This window comes from Tachyglossus aculeatus, chromosome 1, assembly GCF_015852505.1.
Source record: "Tachyglossus aculeatus isolate mTacAcu1 chromosome 1, mTacAcu1.pri, whole genome shotgun sequence".
Taxonomy (NCBI): Eukaryota; Metazoa; Chordata; class Mammalia; order Monotremata; family Tachyglossidae; genus Tachyglossus; species Tachyglossus aculeatus.
Genome location: NC_052066.1, coordinates 148,803,138 through 148,828,488, shown reverse-complemented (window position 1 = coordinate 148,828,488; position 25,351 = coordinate 148,803,138). Strand labels below are relative to the sequence as shown.

Below are 25,351 nucleotides of genomic sequence, written 5' to 3'. Positions count from 1 at the left end.
AATCAGAAGGTCCTAGGTTCTAATCCCAGCTCTGCCGCTTGTCTGCTGTGTGACCTTGGGCAAGAAGCGCGGCTTAGTGGAAAGAGCACGGGCTTGGGAGTCAGGGTCGTGGGTTCTAATCCTGCCTCTGCCACTTGTCAGCTGTGTGACTTTGGGCAAGTTACTTAACTTCTCTGGGCCTCAGTTACCTCATCTGTAAAATGGGGATGAAGACCGTGAGCCCCTAGTGGGACATCCTGATTACCTTGTATCTACCCTAGCGCTTAGAACAGTGCTTGACCCATAGTAAGCGCTTAAGAAATGTCATTATTATTATTATTTCTCTGTGCCTTAGTTACCTAATCTTTAAAATGGGTATTGAAACTGTGAGCCCCTCAGGGGACAGGGACCGTGTCCAGCAGCGTGACTTAGCGGAAAGAGCACGGGCTTGGGAGTCAGGGAACATGGGTTCTAATCCCACTTCCGCCACTTGTCTGCTGTGTGACCTTGGGCAAGTCGCTTCACTTTTCTGCGCCTCAGTGACCTCATCTGTAAAATGAGGATTAAGACTGTGAGCCCCACGTGGGACAACCTGATGACCTTGTATCTACCCCAGTGCTTAGAACGGTGCTTGGCACATACAAACAAATACTACAATAATAATAATTTGCTTGTATCCACCCCAGCACTTAGGACAGTGCCCTTTTAGACTGTGAGCCCACTGTTGGGTAGGGACTGTCTCTATATGTTGCCAACTTGTACTTCCCAAGAGCTTAGTACAGTGCTCTGCACACAGTAAGCGCTCAATAAATACGATTGATGATGATGATGATGGCACGTAGTAAGTGCATAACAAATACCACCATTATTATTATTATTCTCATCACTTCTCTGAAGATGGGCCTAAATGGTGGCATTTTAGACATTTCCTCCGTGTTTCAGCTGTTGAGGAAGAGTCATGGCAGGGGTCTGTCACGACCGACCTCGAAGGGGAAGAGTGAGTTCATTTTGGGCTCAGCGTCAAAAATAAAAGAATGTACCAGAGACCCCAGGTGGCACAATGGATAGGTGATCATTAGTTGCAGCTGATAGTCAATAGAGTTAGACAATCAGACAGGTGCTTCAATTAAGTTACTTTATAGCTACTACTTAAGAGAGGCTGTGGCACACGGGGCAAGCTGATTACACAGAACTTCTCAGCTCCCTGTTCTAAGTCGGGCTGGTCACAGTGCGAGTCTCAATCACGTCTTGGAACTTGAATGACATGGATAAGTAGGCTCTGACAGAGATCGAGGAAACAGCATGGCTTAGTGGGTAGAGCACGGGCCTGGAAGACACAAGGACCTGGGTTCTAATCACTTGTCTGCTGCGTGAGTATGGGCAAATCCCTTCACTTTGTTCCTCAGTTACCTCATCTCTAAAGTGGGGATTAAGACTGTGAGCCCCATGGGGGACATGGATCAGGTCTAACCTGACTAACTTGTATCTATCCCAGCGCTTAGTACAGCGCCCGGCAACTAGTAAGTGCTTAGCAAATACCATAAAAAAGGAACTAAAAGAAAGGAGGGGGTCTCATCTAAGCAAGTTGTGCAGTCGCCCAGAGACCTAGCCGTTCTATCTCCTCGGTCAACTTGTCGGCCGAGGGTGGACTACCGTCATTCATTCATTCAATTGTATTTATTAAGCGCTCACTGTGTGCAAAGCACTGTACTAAGCGCTTGGGAAGTACAAGTTGGCAGCATATAGAGATGGTCCCTACCCAACAATGGGCTCGCAGTCTAGAAGAGCGGGCTCACAGTCTACCGTCCTCCACTCGGTGGTGGAGGAGTAGACTCGGTGCTGTATGGTCTTATGATAGACTATTCCCTGAGATGAGGGGCTCATCACTCAGTAAAAGGCTTTAGGATCGGGAGAAGGATCCTAAATTTAACTGGACTTCCCGCCGTCAAAGCCTTGGGATCACGTGGGAACACGTGAGCCGAGAGGAGCGACTTTTCAAACAGGGAGTAGTTAGACTGGGCATCCTGCTGTACCTTAGGGCGAGGAGGCTCATCTCTACCACAATCTCCAGTGGGCCTAACAGTCATCCGCTGTGGCTCGGAGCGAGAAGGGTTGAGGGGGGTGGACCAGTGCCAGGGACTGAAATGCTCCCACTTCCTCTCTCAGAGAGCTAAAGTTTTCCTCCTCCTGCCTTCCCCAGGGCCACTCAGCAGTTAAAGGGCGAGCCAGGGTGCTAGACTCTGTTATGTGTCTGTGGGCCCTCAATTCTGGGAGATAAAGGAGATCCTTAAAGGTATCCAGGGCAGCCTCCTTGCCACAGCACTCCTAGGAAGGTGACCTCCTGCCCAGTCCTTGTAGGTTAGCGGCTGGAGTCGCTCCAAGTGGGTCACGAGGCTCCCTGTGATTACTTGGTAATTTCATGCATTTGTTTTACTTTTTATAAACTTTTCCGTTTTACACATGCCATACATTTAATTTGTGGTCTCAGCAATTAAAGCGCTCTCTTTCGTGCAGAGAACGATTGCAGATGGAAGCGGGGCGTTCTGGGAGAGATGCGTCCATGGCGTCGCTATGGGTTGGAGGCGACTCTACAGCATGACAAGCCAGGCCCCGCTTATCCCAGGCTTCTAAGTTTCCTCAGCCTAATCCTATTCCAGTTAACCCTTAAAAACGGTTTTAAGAGCTGGGTTTTAGAGGGGTCGAAATAAATTAGTGAGCACACGTATATGCGTGAGTGCTAAGGAGGGTGTAAACAAGGTAGTATAACTTTCACCATCTTGGGCAGATAGACCTCATGGTGAGCAGGGGGTTTGACCTTACTGAGGAGACCGCTGAGACAGTGGGGCACAACTGATCCCATGACAGGTGGGGGCAAGTGCCTGGAATCTCCCAAGTTGAGGAAAGCCAGCATGAAAGCACCTCGGGAATTCCAGAGCTGCCCTAGGATAGCTTAGGGCCATTCCCTGGCAAGCACACTTAGAACAGTGCTTTTCACATAGTAAGTGCTTAATAAATGCCATTATTATTATTACTAATAATAATGGTTGGAGGCCAGCTTGTTGGTGGCGTTCTGGGTCCTATATCGGACTAGGGAGAGGGCCAGCTGGTCACTGGGGGTCGTGGCTCTCCTGGATGGAGAACAGTTTGGGGGGTGGGGGGGCGGGGGCGGTCAGTGGGAAAGCAAAGTTGTGAGGGCTCAGGGATGGGCTCTTGATTCCATTTTGAGGTTCTCTTTTTGGGAAGAGGAGGGGTAATCATTAATTGAGTGCTCACAGGGTGCAATGTCCCGTAGGCATAGGCGAGCCCTACAGAACCTCAAGACATATGTCCTGCCCATGATGAGCTTGTGCTCTAAATAAGGGATGAAGTGAACTGTATATCTGGGGATGGATTGAGCACAGGCTGGTTAGATAGGTTAGATGGTTAGATAGGTTAGGTGGTTAGAGAAGCAGCGTGGCTCAGTGGAAAAGAGCCCGGGCTTTGGAGTCAGAGGTCATGGGTTCAAATACCGGCTCTGCCAATTGTCAGCTGTGTGACTTTGGGCAAGTCACTTCACTTCTCTGGGCCTCAGTTACCTCATCTGTAAAATGGGGATTAAGACTGTGAGCCCCCCGTGGGCCAACCTGATCACCTTGTAACCTCCCCAGCGCTTAGAACAGTGCTTTGCACATAGTAAGTGCTTAATAAATGCCATTATTATTATTATTATTATTATTATTATTATTAATGTTATAGGTTGTTTCGACTGTGGTGCTAATAATGCCGAGGTTATGGGTTCGAACCCCATATGGGCCACTTCCTTTCCCTCTAGATTGCAAGCTCGCTGTGGGCAGGGAACATTTCTACCGATTCTGTCAGACTGTACTGTCCCAATACCTTAGTACAGTGCTCTGCACACAGCACGTGCTCAATAAATATGATTGATATTCGGGGACAAATTGGGAGCCACTCGGAGGAAGCATCTTGTGTTGGAGACCGTGATGGATTGTGGAAGTTCTCTTCCCCTAAGCCCCTCACCTCCACTATATCAAGGTTAAATGAACCCCCCAAGGGGTTGTCTATACCTGAGCGGGCGGGGGTGCTCCCTGGGCTTGGGTCAGATGGACCTGGGTTCTAAATCCGACTCCACCACTTGTCTGCTGTGTGACTTCGGGCAAGTCAATTCACTTCTCTTTGCCTCAGTTCCCTCATCTGTAAAATGGGGATTAAGACCGTGAGCCCCAAGTGGGGCAGGGACTGTGTCCACCCTGATTAGTGTTTATCTCCCCCAGCATGTAGAACACTGCTTGACACATAGTAAGTACTTAGCAAGTACCATAATTAATACCCAGTGCTTAGAATAGTGCCTGACACAAATGCCATCATCCTTATTAATCGTGGTAAGTCGGGCATTCTGCCTACTGCCTTGTATGATCTGACACGAGGCCACTTTTAATTTCAGGGAATGAAAGTGTACCACCTGAGAGATCTGTGATGTCGTCGTTGGTTGGCTACGATGACTCAGACTCTGAGGAGGAAGCTGAAGCAGCGTGGACTTCTGGACGGGCAGCAGACGCCGCAAAAAAGGGAAGCCTCGGTTTCCCCTCTTCCCCTTGCCGATCGACTGTGAGTCTGCAGAGCCAAGCCCGGCCCGGCAGGAGCGTTAATCACGCCGTTTCAAGCGCCGACCCTGGGGCGGAGGGCGAAGCGAGGCCGTGGGCGGGGAGAAGCGGCTGGGGGCCCGGCCCCCTGTGGCCCCGAGAGTCAGTCGAGGCCGTGCCCTGCCCTCTTCAGCCATCCGAGGCCTTCTCGTGGCCTAGCCCCGCCTGGGGGCAAGCCCACAGTGGCGGAAGGGGATACTGTGGTGGCTGGGCTCCACCAGCCCCTCGCCCCGCCACTGCTTTCCCCAAGCCAGCCCTGGCAGCTACGAATGGCAGCCCCTTTCTAAAAAGAACCTGGGAAGACCCCGCTTTGGCTCCGGAAGGCCTTAAGCCATATATTCCCAAGAGACTAAGACAAGGGTGCTCTCCCAAAGCCGAGAGTCACGTGGGGAGAGAATCTGAGGGACCAGAACAAGCCCTTGCTGGGCCGGGCGCCAGGGAAGGCGCACGAGAATTCACCAGAGTGTCGGAGTTCATCCGGCCTTATTTAGGGGCCAAGTCCGGACGCACAGAGATCCCAAAGCGGCGGCTGTTTTTGATGTCCGAGCATCGAAGTCCGGTCAACGGCATCCAGTGGTGTCCGGTTCTGCAGCACAGTCACCTCCTTCTCTCGGTTTCCATGGATTCGACTTTCAAGGTAAGGGTGGCCGCAGGTGGAGAGCTACTGGGCCGCGTTTCCCCGACTAGGAATCGGCCTCGGGAAGACCCCCCTCCCCCCAGCCTCTGCACTCTTTCGCCCCCGCCTCCTGCCCTTACAGTGCTCTTACAGTGCTCTGCACACAGTAAGCGCTCAATAAATACTATTGATGATGATGCCCTCTTTACCTTGCCGTTGGCAATTTCAGAGGCTCTGCTAGGAATGTGATTTTCTGTGATCACCCTTTGTAAAAGTCAGAGCCTTGGTTCTAATCATGTAAAAAAAAGGTGATTGAAAGTCCTGTTTTGAAGTCTAGAATTATGGGAAGACTTCCAAGGCTTAAACTTCCAAGACTTACAGGACGTAATAAATACAGAGGTGGAAGGACTGTCAGCTAGTAGTAGTGTCCCGTAAAACCAGATCCCCTCGACTGCAGAACTGCTTTTCTTAGAAACGAGCTCTGGCAGAGGGTGAACAAATGCCATTTTTTTAGAATGACCTCTTGCGACTAGAGAAGCAGCACGGCTTAGTGGGGAGAGCACGGGCCTGAGAGTCAGAAGGACCTGGGTTCCAATCAGGGCCCAGCAGCAACATCGGCGGGACTATCGCCCACCGTACCAGAGGGTGACTGGGAGGGCAGCCAATAAAGCAGTGGTATTTATTTCGGACTTACTGCATGCAGAGCATTGTAGTAAGCACTTGGAAGAGCACAATATAAACAGAATTGGTAGACACGTTCCCTGCCCACGATGAACCCATGACTCCTTATTCTCCTCAGTCAATCAGTGGTAATTATTGAGCTGTTACGGTCTTAGACTGTGAGCCTCGTAGGGTGGCTACTGTGTCCGAACTGGCTATGCTGTGTCTTCCCCAGCCCGCGTACAGTGCTTGGCATAGAGGAAGTGCTTAACCGCTGCCACGATTATCATTATCCTCCAAGTGTCCCGATGCCCCTGTTGGAGACCAATCCCTGAGCCAGATGGATTATGGAACTGAGCCAGTAAAGGCATGACCGATGGTAATTTTTAGTTCAGTTGTTCAGTCGTATTTATTGAGCGCTTACTATGTGCAGAGCACTGTACTAAGCACTCGGGAGGGTACAGTATAACAGACACATTCCCTGCCCATGACGAGCTGTTTGCCTAGGGAGGTGGTGAGATGGTTGCCACATGCTTCAGTTTTGGGGGTTTTATGGCATTCGTTAAGCATTTTCCATGCGTCAAGCACTGTTTTAAGCGCTGGGGTAGATATAAGCTAATTAAGCTGGATACAGTTACTGTCCCAACATGGGGCTCACAGCATAAGTAGGAGAGAGAACAGGTATTGAGAAGCAGTGTGGCTCAGTGGAAAGAGCCCGGGCTTGGGAGTCAGAGGTCATGGATTCTAATCCCGGCTCCGCCAATTTTCAACTATGTGACTTTGGGCAAGTCGCTTAACTTCTCTGTGCCTCAGTTACCTCATCTGTCAAATGGGGATTAAGACTGTGAGCCTCATGTGGGACAAGCTGATTACCTTGTATTTACCCCAGCGCTTAGAACAGTGCTTGGCATATAGCGCTTAACAAATATCATTTTATATATATATATATATATATATATGATCCCCATTTTGCTGTTGAGAAACTGAGTCACAGAGAAGTTAAGTGCCTTGCCCAAGGTTAAGCAAAGCAGGCTAGCGGTGGAGCCGGTTTTAGAACCCAGGTCCTCTAGCTCTGAGGCCCATGCTTTATCTATTAGGCTGCACCACTTCCTGCAGTTAGTTAGAAATGAGAAAAACGGTTCCACTCCTTTGCCCAGTAGATAATAGAGTGGATGGAAGGTTTTTCTTAGAGAGCATAGCCATCAATTTACTGTGGCCAAGCATGTTTCTTTCTCGTTTAAAGGAAAGTTTTCGACTTGCCCAACCTGAAAGGTCGAAATAGATTTTTAATAGTGAGGAAAGCTTAATGTAGGGCCTGTTGCCAGAGGCAGAGCAGAGAGGGGTGACATGCAAGCTAAGAAAGATGGTCTCCAATTCCAGAAACCTTCTGAAATATTTGTATGATTGGTTTTAGCAGGTCGTGTGGTTCAAAACTGTGGGCCTGTGGCTTTTCCTCCCCTGTCATTTTTGGAAATACATTTAACTGGTGTGAAGCCAGACCTTAGAGTATTAGGCTGTAATTCCACACTCCTCAAGATGTTTTTTGGTTTTCTCAAAAGGCTTCATTCTTATAAAAAGTCTTTTAGCTCTGGAGCGAGATTCCGCTTGGTCGAATGGGCAGTTTCATTGCTTCTTCAAAGCAGGCAGGAAATTGTCCCTCCCAAGGTAAATGTCTGAGAGAAAGCTTCCAGAGTTGCATGGCGAGAGAACTTTGCCTTCTGGATTTGGAGTAGTCAATAAATAATATGATTGGATTTTGTGCGAGATTTTCTAAAGGCAGAATACTTCCCTTCCTACTGAGGAGAATCAGTCATCAATTAGGGGTATTTACTGAGCCTCCACTGGCTCCAAGAGCACTCTGCTATGTACTTGAGAGAATACACAACATTAGCATAGCCCAATGTTCCTGCCCTGAAGGAGCTTAAAGTCCAGTGGGGTACACAGGAAAGGATTCTTCACAAATAGTGGAAGCAGGGCAGAGAAGGAGGATCATTCCATCCTAACACCACCTACATCTTCCTTCTCTGCCCTGGTGGTGGTGTTAGGATGGAATAGTTGAGGAAATGGAATGCTTAATCGGACAGACACATATTCATTCAATCGTATTTATTGAGCACTTACTGTGTGCAGAGCACTGGACTAAGCGCTTGGGAAGTACAAGTTGGCAATATATAGGGACGGTCCCTACCCAACAGTGGGCTCACAGTCTAGAAGGGGAAGACAGAGAACAAAACAAAACATATTAATAAAATAAATAGAACATGTACAAGTAAAATAAATAGAGTAATAAATACATACAAACATATGCAGAAGTGCTGAGGTTGTGGGTAAATGCAGAAGTGTTAATTGGTGATTGCTGCATTATGTTAAGTTCAGGGGCGTGAATCTTGTCTTATCAGGGAGTGATTTCCGTCCAGTGGGTGGAAGAGAGAGAGAGAGAGAGAGAGAGAGAGAGTGTGTGTGTGTGGGGGGGGGGTGGGTGGGTGGGTGGGTATAGGTAGGTAGGGATTGTAAGGTGGAAATTGCCTTGCTGATCTCTTTGGGAAAGTAGCCTTGGTTCAGTAACCTTATAGGTCCTGGAAGGGTTAGGGCCAATGGGCTGAGCCCAGCTTCGGGTGTGGCCAGTTGAGCCAGTGGCCCCAGGCCCTACACTCTGGCCCTTCTTTCCCCCATGGCCCCCCTGTGGGAATGGCTGGGCCTCTGGATCTTGAATCCAGATTGGCCTTTTTAGACCAGTGGTGGTTATTAATGCCCTCCCTCCGCACATCCGCCAAGCTAGCTCTCTTCCTCCCTTCAAAGACCTACTGAGAGCTCACCTCCTCCAGGAGGCCTTCCCAGACTGAGCCCCCTTTTTCCTCTCCCCCTCCCCCCTGCCCTACCTCCTTCCCCTCCCCACAGCACCTGTATATATGTTTTTACAGATTTTTTTTACTCTTTATTTTACTTGTACATATTTACTATTCTATTTAGTTTGTCAATGATGTGCATCTAGCTTTACTTCTATTTATTCTGATGACTTGACACCTGACCACGTGCTTTGTTTTGTTGTCTGCCTCCCCCTTCTAGACTGTGAGCCCATTGTTGGGTAGGGACCATCTCTATAGGTTGCCAACTTGTACTTCCCAAGTGCTTAGTACAGTGTTCTGCACACAGCAAGCGCTCAATAAATACGATTGAATTAATGAATGATTTTTATCATCATCATCATTATCATTATCATCATTACCATCATCATCATCATTATATTTAAGCACCTATATCAATCAATCATTTATTGAGCACTGACTGTGTGCAGTGCTCACAGAATCAGCAGACACATTCCCTGCTCATAACAAGCCGTACTAGGCCCTGGAGTAGGTACTACAGTCTAAGTAGGAGGGGTGTCTGATTTATTTGGGGGGTGGACAACCATTTTAGGAATTAACCTGCTGCATCCCTCCCCCATTTGGAGGCTGGGAGTACCACCGTCCCCTGGCCTGGACCCTTCCCCAAATCCCGGGCCACCTAGCAACAGCCTTTAAGCTCGCAACAGCCTTTAAGATGCAGGGAATGTGTCTGATTATTGTTATATCGTACTCTCCCAACCACTGAGCACAGTGCTCTGCACACAGTAAGTGCTCAGCAAATATGACTGACTGATTAGTTAGCCCTTCGATGTGATTTTGGAAGGGCCGATTTTGGACTTTGTCTCTCTCTTTAAGAGTCTCCTAGTCATTGAAAAGCAGTTCAAGTTTTCCTCTGGAGCCAGAACAACAGGAAAGTACAGGGCAAGGCACTCTGCACAGCGTGTCTCTGGAAAATAACCCGCACTCAAGAGGTTTGGAAAATTGGAGTTTGTAAGTCCAAATTAGTTTGGCCCGTCTGAGTTTTCAAACTCACGTGTTAACGAAGGGGCTCACACAGGGCTCACCGTCTAAGTAGGAGGGAGAACAGGTACTGAATCCCCATTTTGCAGATGAGGGAACTGAGGCACAGAAGAGTCAAGGGATCAGGTCATGAAGCAGGTAAGTGGTGGAGTCGGAATCAGAACCCAGATCCGCCTACTCCCAGGCCTGTGCTCTTAACATTCTTCAGCATTAATGTGGTTGGGCAGCAGAAATTCATTAAAAGATCTCATTGGGAGAAGCAACATGGTTTACTGGATAGAGCACGGGCCTGAGAGTCAGAAGGTCATAAGTTCTAATCCTGGCTCTGCCACTTCTCTGCTGTGTGACCTTGGGCAAGTCACTTGACTTTTCTGTACCTCAGTTCCCTCATCTGTAAAATGGTAATTAAGACTGTGAGACCTAGTGAGATGGGAACTGCGTGCAACCCAATTATCTTGTATCTACCCCAGCGCTTAGAAGAGTCCCTGGCACATAGTAAGTGCTTAGCAAATACCATAATTATCATGATTATTAATATTATTACTGGGATCTGAAAACTCTCCTGTCCCGCCATCGACTCCTGGCCCACATCCTTCCCCTGGCCTGAAATGCCCTCCCTCCACACATCTGCCCTCCTCTCCCCCTCATCCCCCTCTCCATCCCCCCCATCTTACCTCCTTCCGTTCCTCACAGCACCTGTATATATGTATATATGTTTGTACATATTTATTACTCTATTTATTTATTTATTTTACTGGTACATATCTATTCTATTTATTTTATTTTGTTAGTATGTTTGGTTTTGTTCTCTGTCTCCCCCTTTTAGACTGTGAGCCCACTGTTGGGTAGGGACTGTCTCTAGATGTTGCCAACTTGGATTTTCCAAGTGCTTAGTACAGTGCTTTGCACACAGTAAGCGCTCAATAAATAGGATTGCTTGATTGATTGATCTGCCAAGCTAGCTCTCTTCCTCCAAAGCCCTACTGAGGGCTCACCTCCTCTAGGAGGCCTTCCCAGTCTGAGCCCCCTTTTTCCTCTCCTTCTTCCCATCCCCCCTGCCCTACCTCCTTTCCCTCCCGACAGCACTTGTGTATATATATTTGTACAGATTTATTATTCTATTTATTTTACTTGTACATATTTACTATTCTATTTATTTTGTTAATGATGTGCATATAGCCTTAATTCTGTTTGTTCTGACAATTTTGACACCTGTCTACATGTTTTGTTTTGTTGTCTGTCTCCCCCTTCCAGAATGTGAGTCCGTTGTTGGGTGGGGACCATCTCTATATGTTGCCAACTTGTACTTCCCAAGCACTTAGTACAGTGCTCTGCACACAGTAAGCGCTCAATAAATACAATTGAATGAATGAATGAACGTATCTGGTTCAGGGCTGACCTGATTCTGAAAAGTAGGAGTAATAGTAGTTATAGTATTGAAGTGCTTTCCGTGTGCAGAGTACTTGTACTAATCATGAAACTGCCGAGGAAAACCTCTGTGGCGTAACAGCATAATGATAATAATAAAAATGGAATTTAGTAAGTGCTTACTATGTGCTAGGCTCTGTAATAATAATAATAATAATAATAATAATTGTGGTATTTAAGTACTTACTATATGCCAGGCACTGTACTAAGCGCTGGGGTGGATACAAGCAAGTCGGGTTGGACACAGCCCACTGTCCCACGTGGGGCTCACGGTCTCAATCCCCATTTTACAGATGAGGTAACTGAGGCACAGAGAAGTGAAGGGATTTGCCCAAGGTCACACAGCAGACAAGTGGCGGAGCCAGGATTAGAACCCGTGACCTTCTGACTTGCAGGCCTGTGCTTTATCCACAAGGTCATGATGCTTCTCAGTCAGCTCTCGTAGATGCTGAAAACTCACGATTGATTAATAACTTTGTCCAATCTGATTTCTGATCTGATTATCCTTTGTCCATCCCAGCACTTAGCACAGAATATGTGCTAATTAAATATTACCAATGTTAAGACCACAAATATTACTCATGTTATCCCAAAATAAGAATGGTAGTATTTAGTATCAACCAACCAGTTGTACTTAGTGAGCACTTACTGGGTGCAAAGCCCTGTACTAAGCATTTGGGAGACAGGCTATTCCTTTTAGACTGTGAGCCCACTGTTGGGTAGGGACTGTCTCTATATGTTGCCAACTTGTACTTCCCAAGCGCTTAGTACAGTGCTCTGCACACAGCAAGCGCTCAATAAATACGATTGATTGATTGATTGATTGAGAATACAATATAGCAGAGTTGGTGGATGTGTTCCCTGCCCCTAATGAGCCTACAGTCTAGAGGGGGAGACAGACATCAATACATTAAAGCTGTGTATATACGTTCTGTGGGGCTGAGGGAGCGGTGAATAAAGGGAACAAATTTAAGTGCGAGGGTGACGCGAAAGGGAGCGGGAGAAGAGGAGAAGAGGATTTAGTCGGGGAAAGCCTCTTGGAGGAGATGTGCTCTTAATAAGGCTTTGAAAGTGGAGGGAGAGTGAAGGGAGAGAGCATTCCAGGCCAGAGGCAGGATGTGGGCAAGAGATCAGCAGTAAAATGGATGAGATTGAGGTACAGCGAGTAGGTTAGCGTTAGAGGAGTGTGAAGTGTGTGGGGCTGGGCTGTAGTAGGAGAGCAGCGACGTGAGGTAGGACGGGGCAAGGTGATTGCCTGCTTTAAAGCCCATGGTGCGGAGTTTCTGTTTGATGCAGAGGTAACTGGGCAATACTGGAGGGTCTTGAGGAATGGGGAAACGCGAACTGGATGTTTTTGTAGAATAAATGATCTGGGAAGCAGAGTGATGTATGGACTGGAGTGGGGAGAGACAGGAGGCAGGGAGGTCAGCAAGGAGGTTGATGCAGTTATCTAGGTGGGATAGGATAGGTGGGGTTGGATTAATGTGATATTAGTTTGGAGGGAGAGGAAAGGGCAGACTTTAGCGATGTTTGAAGGTTGAAGGTAATTAAAGACGTACTGCGTTGGCACTGTGATAAGCCTTGGGGTGGAAACAAGATATTCTGATTGGACACAGTGGCTTGCAGTCTGAGGGCTAGTCATTCATTCTGTCATTGTCATATTTATTGAGCTCTTATTGTGTGCAGAGCCCTGTACTAAGCACTTGAGAGAGTACAATGTTGCCAACTTGTACAGTGCTCTGCACACAGTAAGCGCTCAATAAATACGATTGATTGATTGATTACAATATAGCAAACTGACAGATTCCCTGCCCACGAGCTTACAGTCTGGAGGGGGCAATACTTCTCTCAGCATACCAAAATGAAGTTTTCAACATGTACCAGGTGCTCTCCCCATCTGATATGATTGAGAGTCTAGACTGTAAACTCCTTGTGGTCAGGGATCATATCTACCAACTCTATTGCATTGTGATAATAATAATGACGGTTTTTGTTAAGCGCTTACTTTGTGCCGAGAACTGTTCTAAGTGCTGGGTTAGGTATAAGGTTATCAGATTGTCCCACGTGGGGCTCACAGTCTTAATCCCCATTTTATAGACAAGGGAACTGAGGCATAGAGAAGAAAATAAATTCTATTTATTTTGTTAATGATGTGCGTATAGCTATAATTCTATTTGTTCCTACAATTTTGACACCTGTCTACATGTTTTGTTTTGCTGTCTGTCTCCCCCTTCTAGACTGTGAGCCTGTTGTTGGGTAGGGACCATCTCTATATGTTGCCAACTTGTACTTCCCAAGTGCTTAGTACAGTGCTCTGCACACAGTAAGCGCTCAATAAATACGATTGAATGAATGAATGAATGAAAGTGAAGTGACTTGCCCAAAGTCACACAGTTGACAAGTGGTGGAGCTGGGATTATTCATTCATTCATTCAGTTGTATTTATTGAGTGCTTACTGTGTGCAGAGCACTGTACTAAGCGCTTGGGAAGTACAAGTTGGCAACATATAGAGATGGTCCCTATCCAACAGCGGGCTCACAGTCTAGAAGGGGGAGACAGACAACAAAACATATTAACATATAAAAATAAAATAAATAGAATAAATATGTATAAATAGAGTAATAAATACATACAAACATATATGCAGGTGCTGTGGGGAGGGGAAGGAGGTAAGGCTGGGGGAGGGGGAGGAGGGGGAGAGGAAGGAGGAGGCTCACAACTGCCTAAGGCTCCAAGAGATCCACCATCCACCCACCGGGGCTACAGCTCTAATGGGCACCTGTCCGGGGAAACAGGATTGATTACCTTTCAGACCAGGTCTTCAATGTTACTTAAAAGGCTGCTGACATGCCAATTTAAACGCCCTGTTGTAGAACCCAGGTCTCGGGTAGCAACATATTTTACTGCCGTTGTTTAATCCCTTCGGGTGTTCATCTGGCACAGCACAATTTAGGTCTACCCATGACACCTTCTGATTTTCCAAAATGGAGTCTGGAAGGTATGAAACTGACTCTACTATCCGTAACCACTACACAAACAAAAAGTTGAGAACTCCTGAAGGGAATTACCTCCTCCGATCTGGAAGTGATCGTCCTCCATCAGCTCTCTCCCTCCTACCTTATCTAGCTGATCTACTACAACCCAATCTCCACATTACTCTAACACCAACATATTCCCTGTACCTCGATCTCATCTTGTCACCAACACCTTGCCCACTTCCTCCCTCTGGTCTGAAACTCACCTCTCCCTTTATATCTGTCGGCCCACCACTCTACCCACCTTAAAAGCACCCCTAAAAATCTCATCTTCAAGAGGCCTTCCATAAGCCCTCAATGCCCTCCCCTCTGCATCACTCATGCACTTGAATCTTTACCCCAGAAGCGCTTGTATTCACCCATCCCCTGCCGCACACCACAATTTTTCAAATGGCATTTGTTAAGCGCTTACTATTTGCCAGGCACTGTACTGAGCAATAGGGTATTTTCAAGATGATCAGGTTGGCCACAGTACCTGTCCCGCATAGGGCTCAGTCAATCTCCATTTTACAGATGAGGTAACTGGAGGCACAGAGAAGTTAAGTGACTTGTCCAAGGTCATTCAGCAGACAAGTGGCAGAGCCAGGATTAGGACCCAGGTCCTCTCACAGGCCAGTGATCGTTCCAGTGAGCACACTGCTTCTCATGTACATATCCTTATACTCTGCCAATTCCCTAATCAGTAATTTCAATGTCTTTCTCCCCATCTACAATGTAAACTCCTTGTGGCCAGAGATCATGTCTGCCAACTCTATCACATTGTATTTTCCCAAAGACTTTGCACACAGCACTCAAACATTGATTGGTTTAAATTGAAAAACAAACAAACTTCCTTCTCCTCCATCCCTCTCGTTCAGTTCCTGCTCCGTGCAGTTTTCCTCCTGTCTCCCTCCACTCCCTTTAAAACAAAAACAAAAAACATGACATTGTGCTTTACTCAACACACGCAGATAAACTCACCTCAGGGATTTTTTAAGGTATTTGGGAAGTGCTTAATATATGTCAAAAGCCCTGAACTAAGTACTAGGGTAAAAGCAAAATAACCGTGTTGGACCCAGTCCCTGTCCCACATAAGGCCCACAGTCTTAATGCCCATTTTAAAGATGAGGTAACTGAGGCACAGAAAAGATAAGTGACTTGCCCAAGGTTGCGCAGCAGACAAGTGACGGAGCTGGAATTAGAACCCAGGTTCTCCGACTTCCAAGTCCATGGTCCATCCAGTAGGCCACGCTAGCTTGTCTCTGTTGCTGAATTGTACTTTCAAAGCGCTTAGTACAGTGCTGTGCACACAGTAAGCACTCAATAAATGATTGAATGAATGAGTGCTTCTCTATTCCCAGTCCCTGCCAGTCTGGAGCAGTAGGGAACGGGCCTAGAAACAGGAGATGCGGGAGGGGAGGTCAGAGCGAGGGGAGAGGATGTTGCCACTTGCACTGGGTGACTGGTGCAGCTAGGTATACGGGGAGCAGGTGGGGGCCAGGCAAGGACCGGAGGGCACAGCTGCAGAGATTGGAGCAGACAGAGGAGCAAGCCAGGTGGGCCCGACAGAGTTTAGGGCTAGGACCCCCCAGTAATAAAGTGAGGTGAGAAGGGCTGGGGAAGAAACTGGGGTGCTCAGGAGTCAGAATAACGGAGGGAAAGGCTTGAGGGGAGCAGGGACGGCAGGGGAATATCTACAGTGTACCTTTCAATTGCCCATTAAGTTCGGTTCACCATGCCGGGAACAGGAAACAAACCAACTGCACTTAAGTCTACGGGAAAACAGAACCCTCAAAATGAGGGTTCACATCACACCCACAGTTTTGAGAAAGAACCCACGACCTCTGACTCCCAAGCCCGGGCTCTTTCCACTAAGCCACACTGCTTCTTACTCTCCCAACCACCTAGTACAGTGCTCTGCACATGGTAGGTACGCAGTAAATAATCATTTATTGAGCACGCAATCTGTGCAAAGCACTACCATTGATTGGTTGGCTGATTGAGAGTTAATGAGTACATCTCTGGGCATGGCTGAATAGGCATCCATTTTTAATTTTTTTTCTTCTCAAGTGGTGTTTTTTAGGAGCGCATGCTGCGCCAGGCACTGTACTAAGCGCTTGGGTAGTACAAGCTAATTAGGGTGGGCAGTCCCTGTCCCACATTGGGCTCAGAGTCTTAATCCCTGTTTTACGGGTGAGGTAACTGAGACACTGAGAAGTGAAGTGACCTGCCCAGGGTAGTGCAGCAGACAAATGGTGGAGTCAGAAATAGAACCCAAGTCCTTCTGACTCCCACGCCTGTGCTCTAACCACTAGACTGTCCTGATTCATCAATCAATCAATCGTATTTATTGAGTGCTTACTGTGTGCAGAGCACTGTACTAAGCGCTTGGGAAGTACAAGTTGGCAACATATAGAGACAGTCCCTACCCCGCAGTGGGCTCACAGTCTAAAAGGGGGAGACAGAGAACAAAACCAAACATACTAACACAATAAAATAAATAGAATCTCATCTTTCTCATCTATTGAGAAAAGAAGCCAAGCTCTCACTTTCCAGCAGGAATAGCCCACGTAGGTCTTGAAGGAATGTTCACTTTCCCAAGACTTTAAAAGGACCCAGCCTCAGCTGAAATTTTCCTACAGTAAAACCACGGCCCTGACCGAATAGCCCGTATATTCCTCTGGGCTGTAAGCTTGTTGTGGGCAGGGAATGTGACTGTTTTATTGTCCTATCGGACTTTCCCAAGCGCTTAGGACAGGGCTCTGCACACGGTAAGCAGCGTGGCTTAGTGGAAAGACCACGGGCTTGGGACTCAGAGTTCGTGGGTTCTAATCCCGCCTCTGCCACTTGTCAGCTGTGTGACTTTGGGCAAGTCACTTAACTTCTCTGGGCCTCAGTGACCTCATCCGCAAAGTGGGGATTAAGACTGGTGAGCCCCTCGTGGGACAACCCGATTACCTTGTATCTACCCCAGCGCTTAGAACATGCTTGGCACATAGGAAGGGTTTAGCAAATACCTTTCTTCTTATTATTATAATTAAGTGCTCAATAAATACCCCATGATGAAAACCAAACGCAAGGACGCGAACATTCGTTTTTCCAGCCACCAGAGGGCAGAGTCACATTAAAAATAATTAAAAATAAAGTAAATCAAATTACCTATCTATACCTAAGTGCTGTGGGGTAATAACAATATGGTATTTAAGTGCATGCTGTGTGTCCAGCACCGTTTTAAACCGTGGTGTAGACACCATTTAATTAGGTTGGACACAGTCCCTGTCCCACATAGGGCTCACACTTTAAGTGGGAGGGAGAGCAGGTACTGAATCCTCATTTTACAGTTGTAAAAAACTGAGGCCCAATGATGGCATTTGTTAAGCACTTACTATGTGCAAAGCCCTGTTCTAAGCGCTGGGGGGGATACAAGGTGATCAAGTTGTCCCACGTGGGGCTCACAGTCTTCATCCCCATTTTACAGATGAGGGAACTGAAGCCTAGAGAAGCCAAGTGACTTGCCCATGGTCACACAGCAGACAAGTGGCGGAGCCGGGATTTGAACCCATGACCTCTGACTCCAAAGCCCTGGCTCTTTCCACTGAGGCACGCTGCTTCTCTATCAATCAATCGTATTTATTGAGCGCTTACTGTGTGCAGAGCACTGTACTAAGCACTTGGGAAGTCCAAGTTGGCAACATATAGAGACGGTCCCTACCCAACAGTGGGCTCACAGCCTAGAAGGGAGAGACAGAAAACAAAACATATTAATAAAATAAATGGAATAGGTATGTACAAGTAGAATAAATAAATAAATAGAGTAATAAATACGAACAAACATACAGGTGCTGTGGGGAAGGGAAGGAGGTAAGGCGGAGGGGGAGAGGAAGGAGGGGGCTCAGTCTGGGAAGGCCTCAGTGACTTACCTAAGGTCACACAGTCAAGACAGGTGATTGGTCACCCTACTCTGCTTTAGTCAGTAGGTGTGGGTTCCTTCCCAGCCAGCCACCCTCAACCACACTGGCATCGACTGGCAGCTCATCTCCTTTCCCTTCCCCTGCCAACAGCCTAGCGGAGCTGGAGGGCAGAGGTCTGGCCGAGCCAGGAAGGGAGAGACGGTGGAGAAGATGCTCGGGGCATGTAGAAACCATAAATTGCATTATTTGCCCTAAGAAAAAAGCAAGGACCGGCAGCTTTCATAAAGCTCCAACGATGTGCTAAGCGCTTTACTCAGCTGTGGGGCGATTAATGAGAAGCAGCAGGGCAGAGTGTATAGAGCACAGGCCTTGGAGTCAAGTCATGGGTTCTAATCCTGGCTCCTCCACATGTCTGCTGTGTGACCTTAGGCGCGTCACTTGACTTTTCTGTGTCTCAGTTACCTCAACTGTAAAATGGGGATTGAGATGGCGAGCCCCATGTGGGGCAACCTGATTACTTTGCATCTGCCCCAGCGCTTAGAACAGTGCTTGGCGCATAGTAAGCACTTAACAAATACCATCATTATTATATGCAAGTGCACACCTTTGTCATCTGCAGCATGGCTCAGTGGAAAGGGCCCGGGCTTTGGAGTCACCAATGTCAGCTGTGTGACTTTGGGCAAGTTACTTAACTTCTCTGGGCCTCAGTTCCCTCATCTGGAAAATGGGGATTAAGACTGTGAGCCCCATATGGGACAACCTGATCACCTTGTATCCCCCCAGCGCTTAGAACAGTGCTTTGCACATAGCGCTTAACAAATACCATTATTATTATTATCTGCCAAATTACATTATGCCTAAGCAGATGTGCATTGCCGAAGGATGTCTCTCATTCTGTCCAAAAAGCTCAGGGGAAACACGTGGATTCTAAAATACTGGCCATGACCTGTGGATCAGGAGTGAATAAAAATGTCCATTTTTTGGTGGGGTTTGAGGTGATTTTGATCAGCCTGATCTAGGAATTCGATTGAGAGTTTAAATATCCCTTCCAGAAAGAGAACAGTTTCCACCTCTAGAATTCTTGAATGAGAGAAGGAACTTCCAGAGCTCGCCTAGAGTTTTCCCTTTTAAAAATTCTGTGACCCAAACGACCCATCACTAAATAAATGCGTGCCATAATTCCTCAGACACGACTGCAGAATTGGTTCCAGGACAAGTCATAGCGCAGTGTGGCAGCCTTCCCAATCTCTTACGTACCGATGTTAAAGTCTTGACAAGTGGTGATTTTGAACTACCCACCGACCGAAGTGTTGACTCAGCTCGGAGTGGAAGAGGACAAAATGGGGCGGGAGGCGGGGCTTTCTCTTGAAAATGTTGTTTTGTAATGTACAGGAAGATGAATTCAAACCCATTGGTAACCTCTGGTTTGAGAAGAGAGGCTAAGTTGCTTTTTTTTATTTTCCTTCCTTTTGGGGAAAAAAAATGGCTAGGAATTGTGTTCTAGTCTCCATCCGCACCCCCTCCCCCCAACTCTCTCAGCCTTCAGGGTTGCATTTGAATGGAAAAGCTTGTTCGCCTTGCAATTTCATTTACTATTAAGCGACCCAGCTCCATTAAGTTCTGTTGAAAATCTTGATTTACTTTGTGGATTACTACAATTATCCTTCCCCAAGAGATGCTGGTTTTCTGGCCTTGACTTTTTTGACTTCTTTGCCCATTCGCCCATTTTTGTGACAAAGTTTTGGTCCACTGAAACATTTGGTTTGGCAGATTTGGAACAGCTTTGAATCTTGTGGTCCCAGAAGTGATGGTGGAGAGGCTAGAGGCTGGTCTGTAAGGAGTCGGGGCTGCAGCCTGCTCAGAGTTTACTCTGTCTACCGTGAGAGATTTCTCCTTCAAGGATACCTGGATTTTTTCAAAACTCAGTAAGTCCCATTGGTATCAGAAGATGGATCCAAAACAATTGGCTGATTCATCATGAAATAAATGATGTAGACTTTAATCACCTTGTGGGCAGGGCTTGCATCTACCAACTCCACTCGATTGTGCTTTCCCAAGAGCTTAGTATAATGCTCAGCACACAGTAAGCACTCGATAAATGCTATTGATTGTTTAAGTAAGAGGATATTTCTCCTTAGGGGACCTTGGAAGAGAAACAGTGGATCTAGTGACCTAGTAGAAATAACATGAACCTAGGAGTCAGAGGACCTGGGTTGTAATCCCGGCTCTGACAATTGCCCGCTCTGTGATTCTGGGCAAGCCGTTTCTGTTTCTCAGTTTCCTCAGCTACAAAATGGGAATTCAATGCCTGTTCTCCCTTCTACTTAGACTGCGAGCCTTGTGTGGAACAGAGGCTGTGTCCGACCTGATTAATCTGTGTCTACCCCAGCGTTTAGAACTGGAATCCAAGTAACGGCATCTTAGACCTCCTTGAACTACTGCATTATTCCCTCAGGAGACTCATCCACTGGAGAGTCTGAAAGGATTTTTGTTCTGGGAATCCCTGTTTCTCATGGTCTGGGATACCCACTCCCATAACATCTCCTTCACGTAGGTTCTGCCGGCCCCCAGCCCAAGAATCAAATTTGCACTGTTACCACTAAGGGTTCTTGATGTGTGGGGAAATAAAGACTGAATTTCTTTTCAGAAAAATATGATCCAGGCAGGAGAGTGAAGTGGGTTTGCACTGGAGTGGGAAGACATAGGAGGTAGGGAGGTCAGCAAGGAGGCTGATACAGAGATCAAGGTAGGATAGGATAAGTGCTTGGATCCACGTGGTAGCAGTTTGGAGCGGAAAGGGAGGATTTCAGCAATATCATGAAGGTAAAACTGACGGGATTTGGTGTCAGTGTGAATTTGTGGGATGAGTGAGAGATGAGTCACGGAAAATGCCATGATTATGTGCTTGTGAGACCGGGGACGGTGGTGCTGCCTACAGTATTGGGAAAGTCAAGGGGAGGACAGGGTTTGGGTGGGAAGGTAAAGAGTTCAGTTTTGGACGTGTTAAGCTCGAGGTGCCCGTAGGACATCCGAGTAGAGATGTCGTGAAGGCAGGAGGAAATGTGAGACTGCGGAGAAGGAGAGCGATCAGGGCTGGATAGGTAAGTTTGGGAATCATCCTCCCTAGAGGTGGTAGTTGAAGCCTTGGGAGGAAATAAGCCCTCCAAGAGACTGGGTGTAGATGGAGAATAGAATTACTACTAATCTGGTCCCAGGAAGCCCCAGCATTGATTTCATAACTTAATTGCGCTAAATGAGGTCAGGATTAGAAAAAACCCAAGACTTCTTGAAAACCAGCTGGTTAAAGACTCTGTGTCCTGGTTCCCATTAAAACACATCTGTAATCACTGTAATTAGTCCTGTAAGAGCAATCAGGGCCTCCAATCCTGATGTATAAAAAGTGATTGCTAGAGATTTTCCAGGTCACTATAATTTGTAGGGACTAGGGATATTAAAGTTAAGATAAACTTGGCTAAACAATTCATAATACTGACATTGTTGAAAAGAATTGCAGTTTATTGTAAACACTTCTTTATAGTACTTTTTTGAAATACAGAAAGGCAAAAATAAGTGGTTCTTTGCTTTGTTATTTTGTCAGTTTATAGTTTGCGAAGGTTAACACACAGAGTTCAGCAAATGTTATTTAGACACCAACCCAAATTAACCCAGTACTCTGCCTCTGCCGGTGTTCGATTATATCTTGGATTTGGTTGGTTGAATGTCTGCTCTCAATTCTTCCTTTGGGCTGGCTAATTACAGGTGGGATTAGAGAGACAGACTCCTCAACAGTACCCCTGGCCCCTTCCCCTGCACTGTCTTGTTGTCTTAAGCTTTCGAGTCGTGTCTGATCCATAACGATGCCATGGACACATCTCTCTCAGAATGCCCCACTTTCATCTGCAATCATTCTGTCAATGTATCCATAGAGTTTTCTTCATAAAAATATGGAAGTGGTTTACCATTGCCTCCTTCCGTGCCGTAAATGAGTCTCTGTCCTCGACTCCCACACTGCTGCTGCCCAGCACAGGGGAGTTTTGACTTGTAGCAGATTGCTAGCCACTGCCCAAGCCAGGAATGGAATGGGTATGCCTCTGCTTGACTCTCCCTCCTGTAGTCGAGACTGGTAGAATACTGGAAACTCTTCAGGTGCAACCCTGAGAGGCCTCCCCTCTACTAAGGTAGATAAAATACATTCTCTGGGCTCTTTGAGTGGTAAACCTGTTTTTCTAATCACTTCTGTCCAGAGACAGCAAAGTTTATTGTGAGGTAATAAGACAACTTTATTGCGAGGTAAGGGATCCTGATAATGGAAGAACCATTAGAAAGGTTGCAGATTATGGTAGAGGATATGACGTTCTGGTATATCCATGGAGTCGCTATGAATCAGAAACGACTCGACGGCACTTAATAATAAAGGGTTCCTGAATAGAGGGGAGGAGATTGGTCCCATTCATTTATTCAATCATATTTATTGAGCGCTTACTGTGTGCAGAGCACTGTACTAAGCGCTTGGGAAGTACAAGTCGGCAACATATAGAGATGGTCCCTACCCATCAATGGACTCACAGTCTAGAAGGGGGAGACACACAACAAAACAAAACATGTAGACAGGTGTCAAAATCGTCAGAGCAAATAGAATTATAGCTATATGCACATCATTAACAAAATAAATAGAATAGTAAATATGTACAAGTAAAATAGAGTAATAAATCTGTACAGATATATACAGGTGCTGTGGGGAGGGGAAGGAGGTAGGGCAGAGGGGGGATGGGGAGGAGGAGAGGAAAAAAGGGGCTCAGTCTGGGAAGGCCTCCTGGAGGAGGTGAGCTCTCAGTAGGGCTTTGAAGGGAGGAAGAGAGCTAGCTTGGCAGATGTGTGGAGGGAGGGCATTCTGGGCCAGGGGTAGGACGTGGGACGGGGGTCGACCTCGGGACAGGCGAGAACGAGGTACAGTGAGGAGGTTAGTGGCAGAGGAGTGGAGGGTGCGGGCTGGGCAGGAGAAGGAGAAGGAGAAAAGGGAGGTGAGGTAGGAGGGGGCGAGGTGATGGACAGCTTTGAAGCCGAGAGTGAGGAGTTTTTGCTTGATTCATAGGTTGACAGGCAACCACTATATGTTTGGTTTTGTTCTCTGTCTCCCCCTTCTAGACTGTGAGCCCACTGTTGGGTAGGGACCATCTCTATATGTTGCCAACTTGTACTTCCCAAGCGCTTAGTACAGTGCTCTGCACACAGTAAGCGCTCAATAAATACGATTGATTGATTGATTAAGCGCTTACTATGTGCCAGGTACTGTGATAAGCCCCGGGGTAGATGCAAGGTTATCAGGTCACAGCCCCTGTCCCACGTGGGGCTCACAGTCTTCACCCCCATTTTCTAGATGAGGTGACTGAGGCCCAGAGAAGTGAAGTGACTTGCTCAAGGTCACACGGCAGGCAAGTGGTGGAAGCGGGATTAGAACCCATGACCTTCTTCCTCCCAGACCTGGGCTCTGCCCACTGGGCCATGCTGCTTCTCGTTTGGGAAGGAAATAGGACAGATGAGAATAGTCTGAGTAACAACTTGGATGAACTGTGATTTCAGAAGGGCTTTGAAGATAATGGGGAGAGCGTTGGTCTGTTGAATAAATATAGAAACGGTGGTACAGATAAATAAAGATATGCATTCGTGCTTCTTATGATGATGGTATTCTTTACGTGCTTCAGATTTGCCGAGTGCCGTACTAATAATAACGATGGCATTTCTTAAGCAGTTACTATGTGCAAAGCACTGTTTTAAGCTCTGGGGAGGTTACAAGGTAATCAGGTTGTCCCACGGGGGGCTCCATTTTACAGATGCCGTAACTGAGGCACAGAGAAGTTGTGACTTGCCCAAAGTCACACGGTTGACAATAGGCGGAGCTGGGATTTGAACCCATGACCTCTGACTCCAAAGCCCGGGCCCTTTCCGCTAAGCCATGCTGCTTCTCTTAGTATAGGTATAATATATGTATAATATATATTTCTATATTACATATAAGTATAATAGTATAAGCTATTCAGGTTGGAAGAAGCAGGTGGGAAGCAGCGTGACTTAGTGGCTAGAGTCAGAAGGACCTGAGTTCTAATCCAGGCTCCACCTCTTGACTGCTGTGTGACTTGGACAAGCCACTTCACTTCTCTGGGCCTCACTTTCCTCATCTGTAAATGGGGGTTAAGACTGTGAGCTCACTGTAGGACAGGGACTGTTTCCAACCCAGTTACCTTGTACTAGTCCAGCACTTAGTAATAATGAAAATGATTGTTTTGTTTTGTTTTCTGTCTCCCCCATCTAGACTGTGAACCCACGGTTGGGTAGGGACCGTCTCTATATGTTGCCAACTTGTACTTCCCAAGCGCTTAGTACAGTGCTTTGCACACAGTAAGCACTCAATAAATACCATTGAATGAATGGAGATTTTTGAGGAGGGGAGTGACATGCCCAGAGCGTTTTTGTACAGAGATAATCTGGGTAGCAGAGTGACGTATAGACTGAAGTGGGGAGAGACAGGAGGATAGGAGATCAGAGAGGAGGCTGATGCATCATTATTATTATTATTATTAATCCTGGTACTGCCACTTTTTATGGTATTAAGCGCTTACTATGTGCCAAGCACTGTTCTAGCCACCTGTCTGCCATGTGGTCTTGGGCAAATCACTTGACGTCTCTGAGCCCCAGTTACCTTATCTGTAAAATGGCGATTAAGACTGTGAACTTCTTTCGGGGCAGGATATGTGTCCAACCTAATTGGCTTGTATCTACCCCAGCGCTTAGTACAGTGCCTGGTACATAATCAGTTATTTATTGAGCACTTCCTGTGTGCACAGCACTGTAAGAAGAGCTTGGAAGAGTACAATGCAAGAACTGATGGATACATTCCCTGCCCACAACGAGCTTACAGTCTTGAATTAGCTCATCCTCTAAATTAAGCTCACCTTCTAGACAGTAAGCTTGTCCTCTAGACTAAACTAATGGCAAGTAAACTAATCAGTGGGCAAGTAAACTAAAGGGCAAGGAACATGTCTATCAACTCTGTTAAATTGTACTCTCCCGTGCACTTAGAACAGTACACTGCAAACAGTGTGTTCATCAAATAAGGTTGATTAATTGATTGATAGTTAAGTGCTTAACAAATACCATACTGATAATTAAAGAATCATTTTAATATACAAACTCCCTAAATATGGAGTAAAAGCTCTCCCTAAGTCTCTTCTGAAGAAC

The 25,351-nt window shown here is 46.7% G+C and overlaps 1 protein-coding gene across 1 annotated transcript in view; it reads left to right on the top strand.

The window, feature by feature from the left end:
* Positions 1-25,351, top strand: part of WDR25 (WD repeat domain 25) — a 155,209-nt gene that overhangs the window by 7,912 nt on the left and 121,946 nt on the right. The window contains exon 2 of the mRNA XM_038743830.1: positions 4,421-5,256. Coding sequence (XP_038599758.1) covers positions 4,453-5,256 — 804 coding nt within the window. The 5' untranslated portion in view covers positions 4,421-4,452. The remainder of the gene's footprint in view (positions 1-4,420; positions 5,257-25,351) is intronic.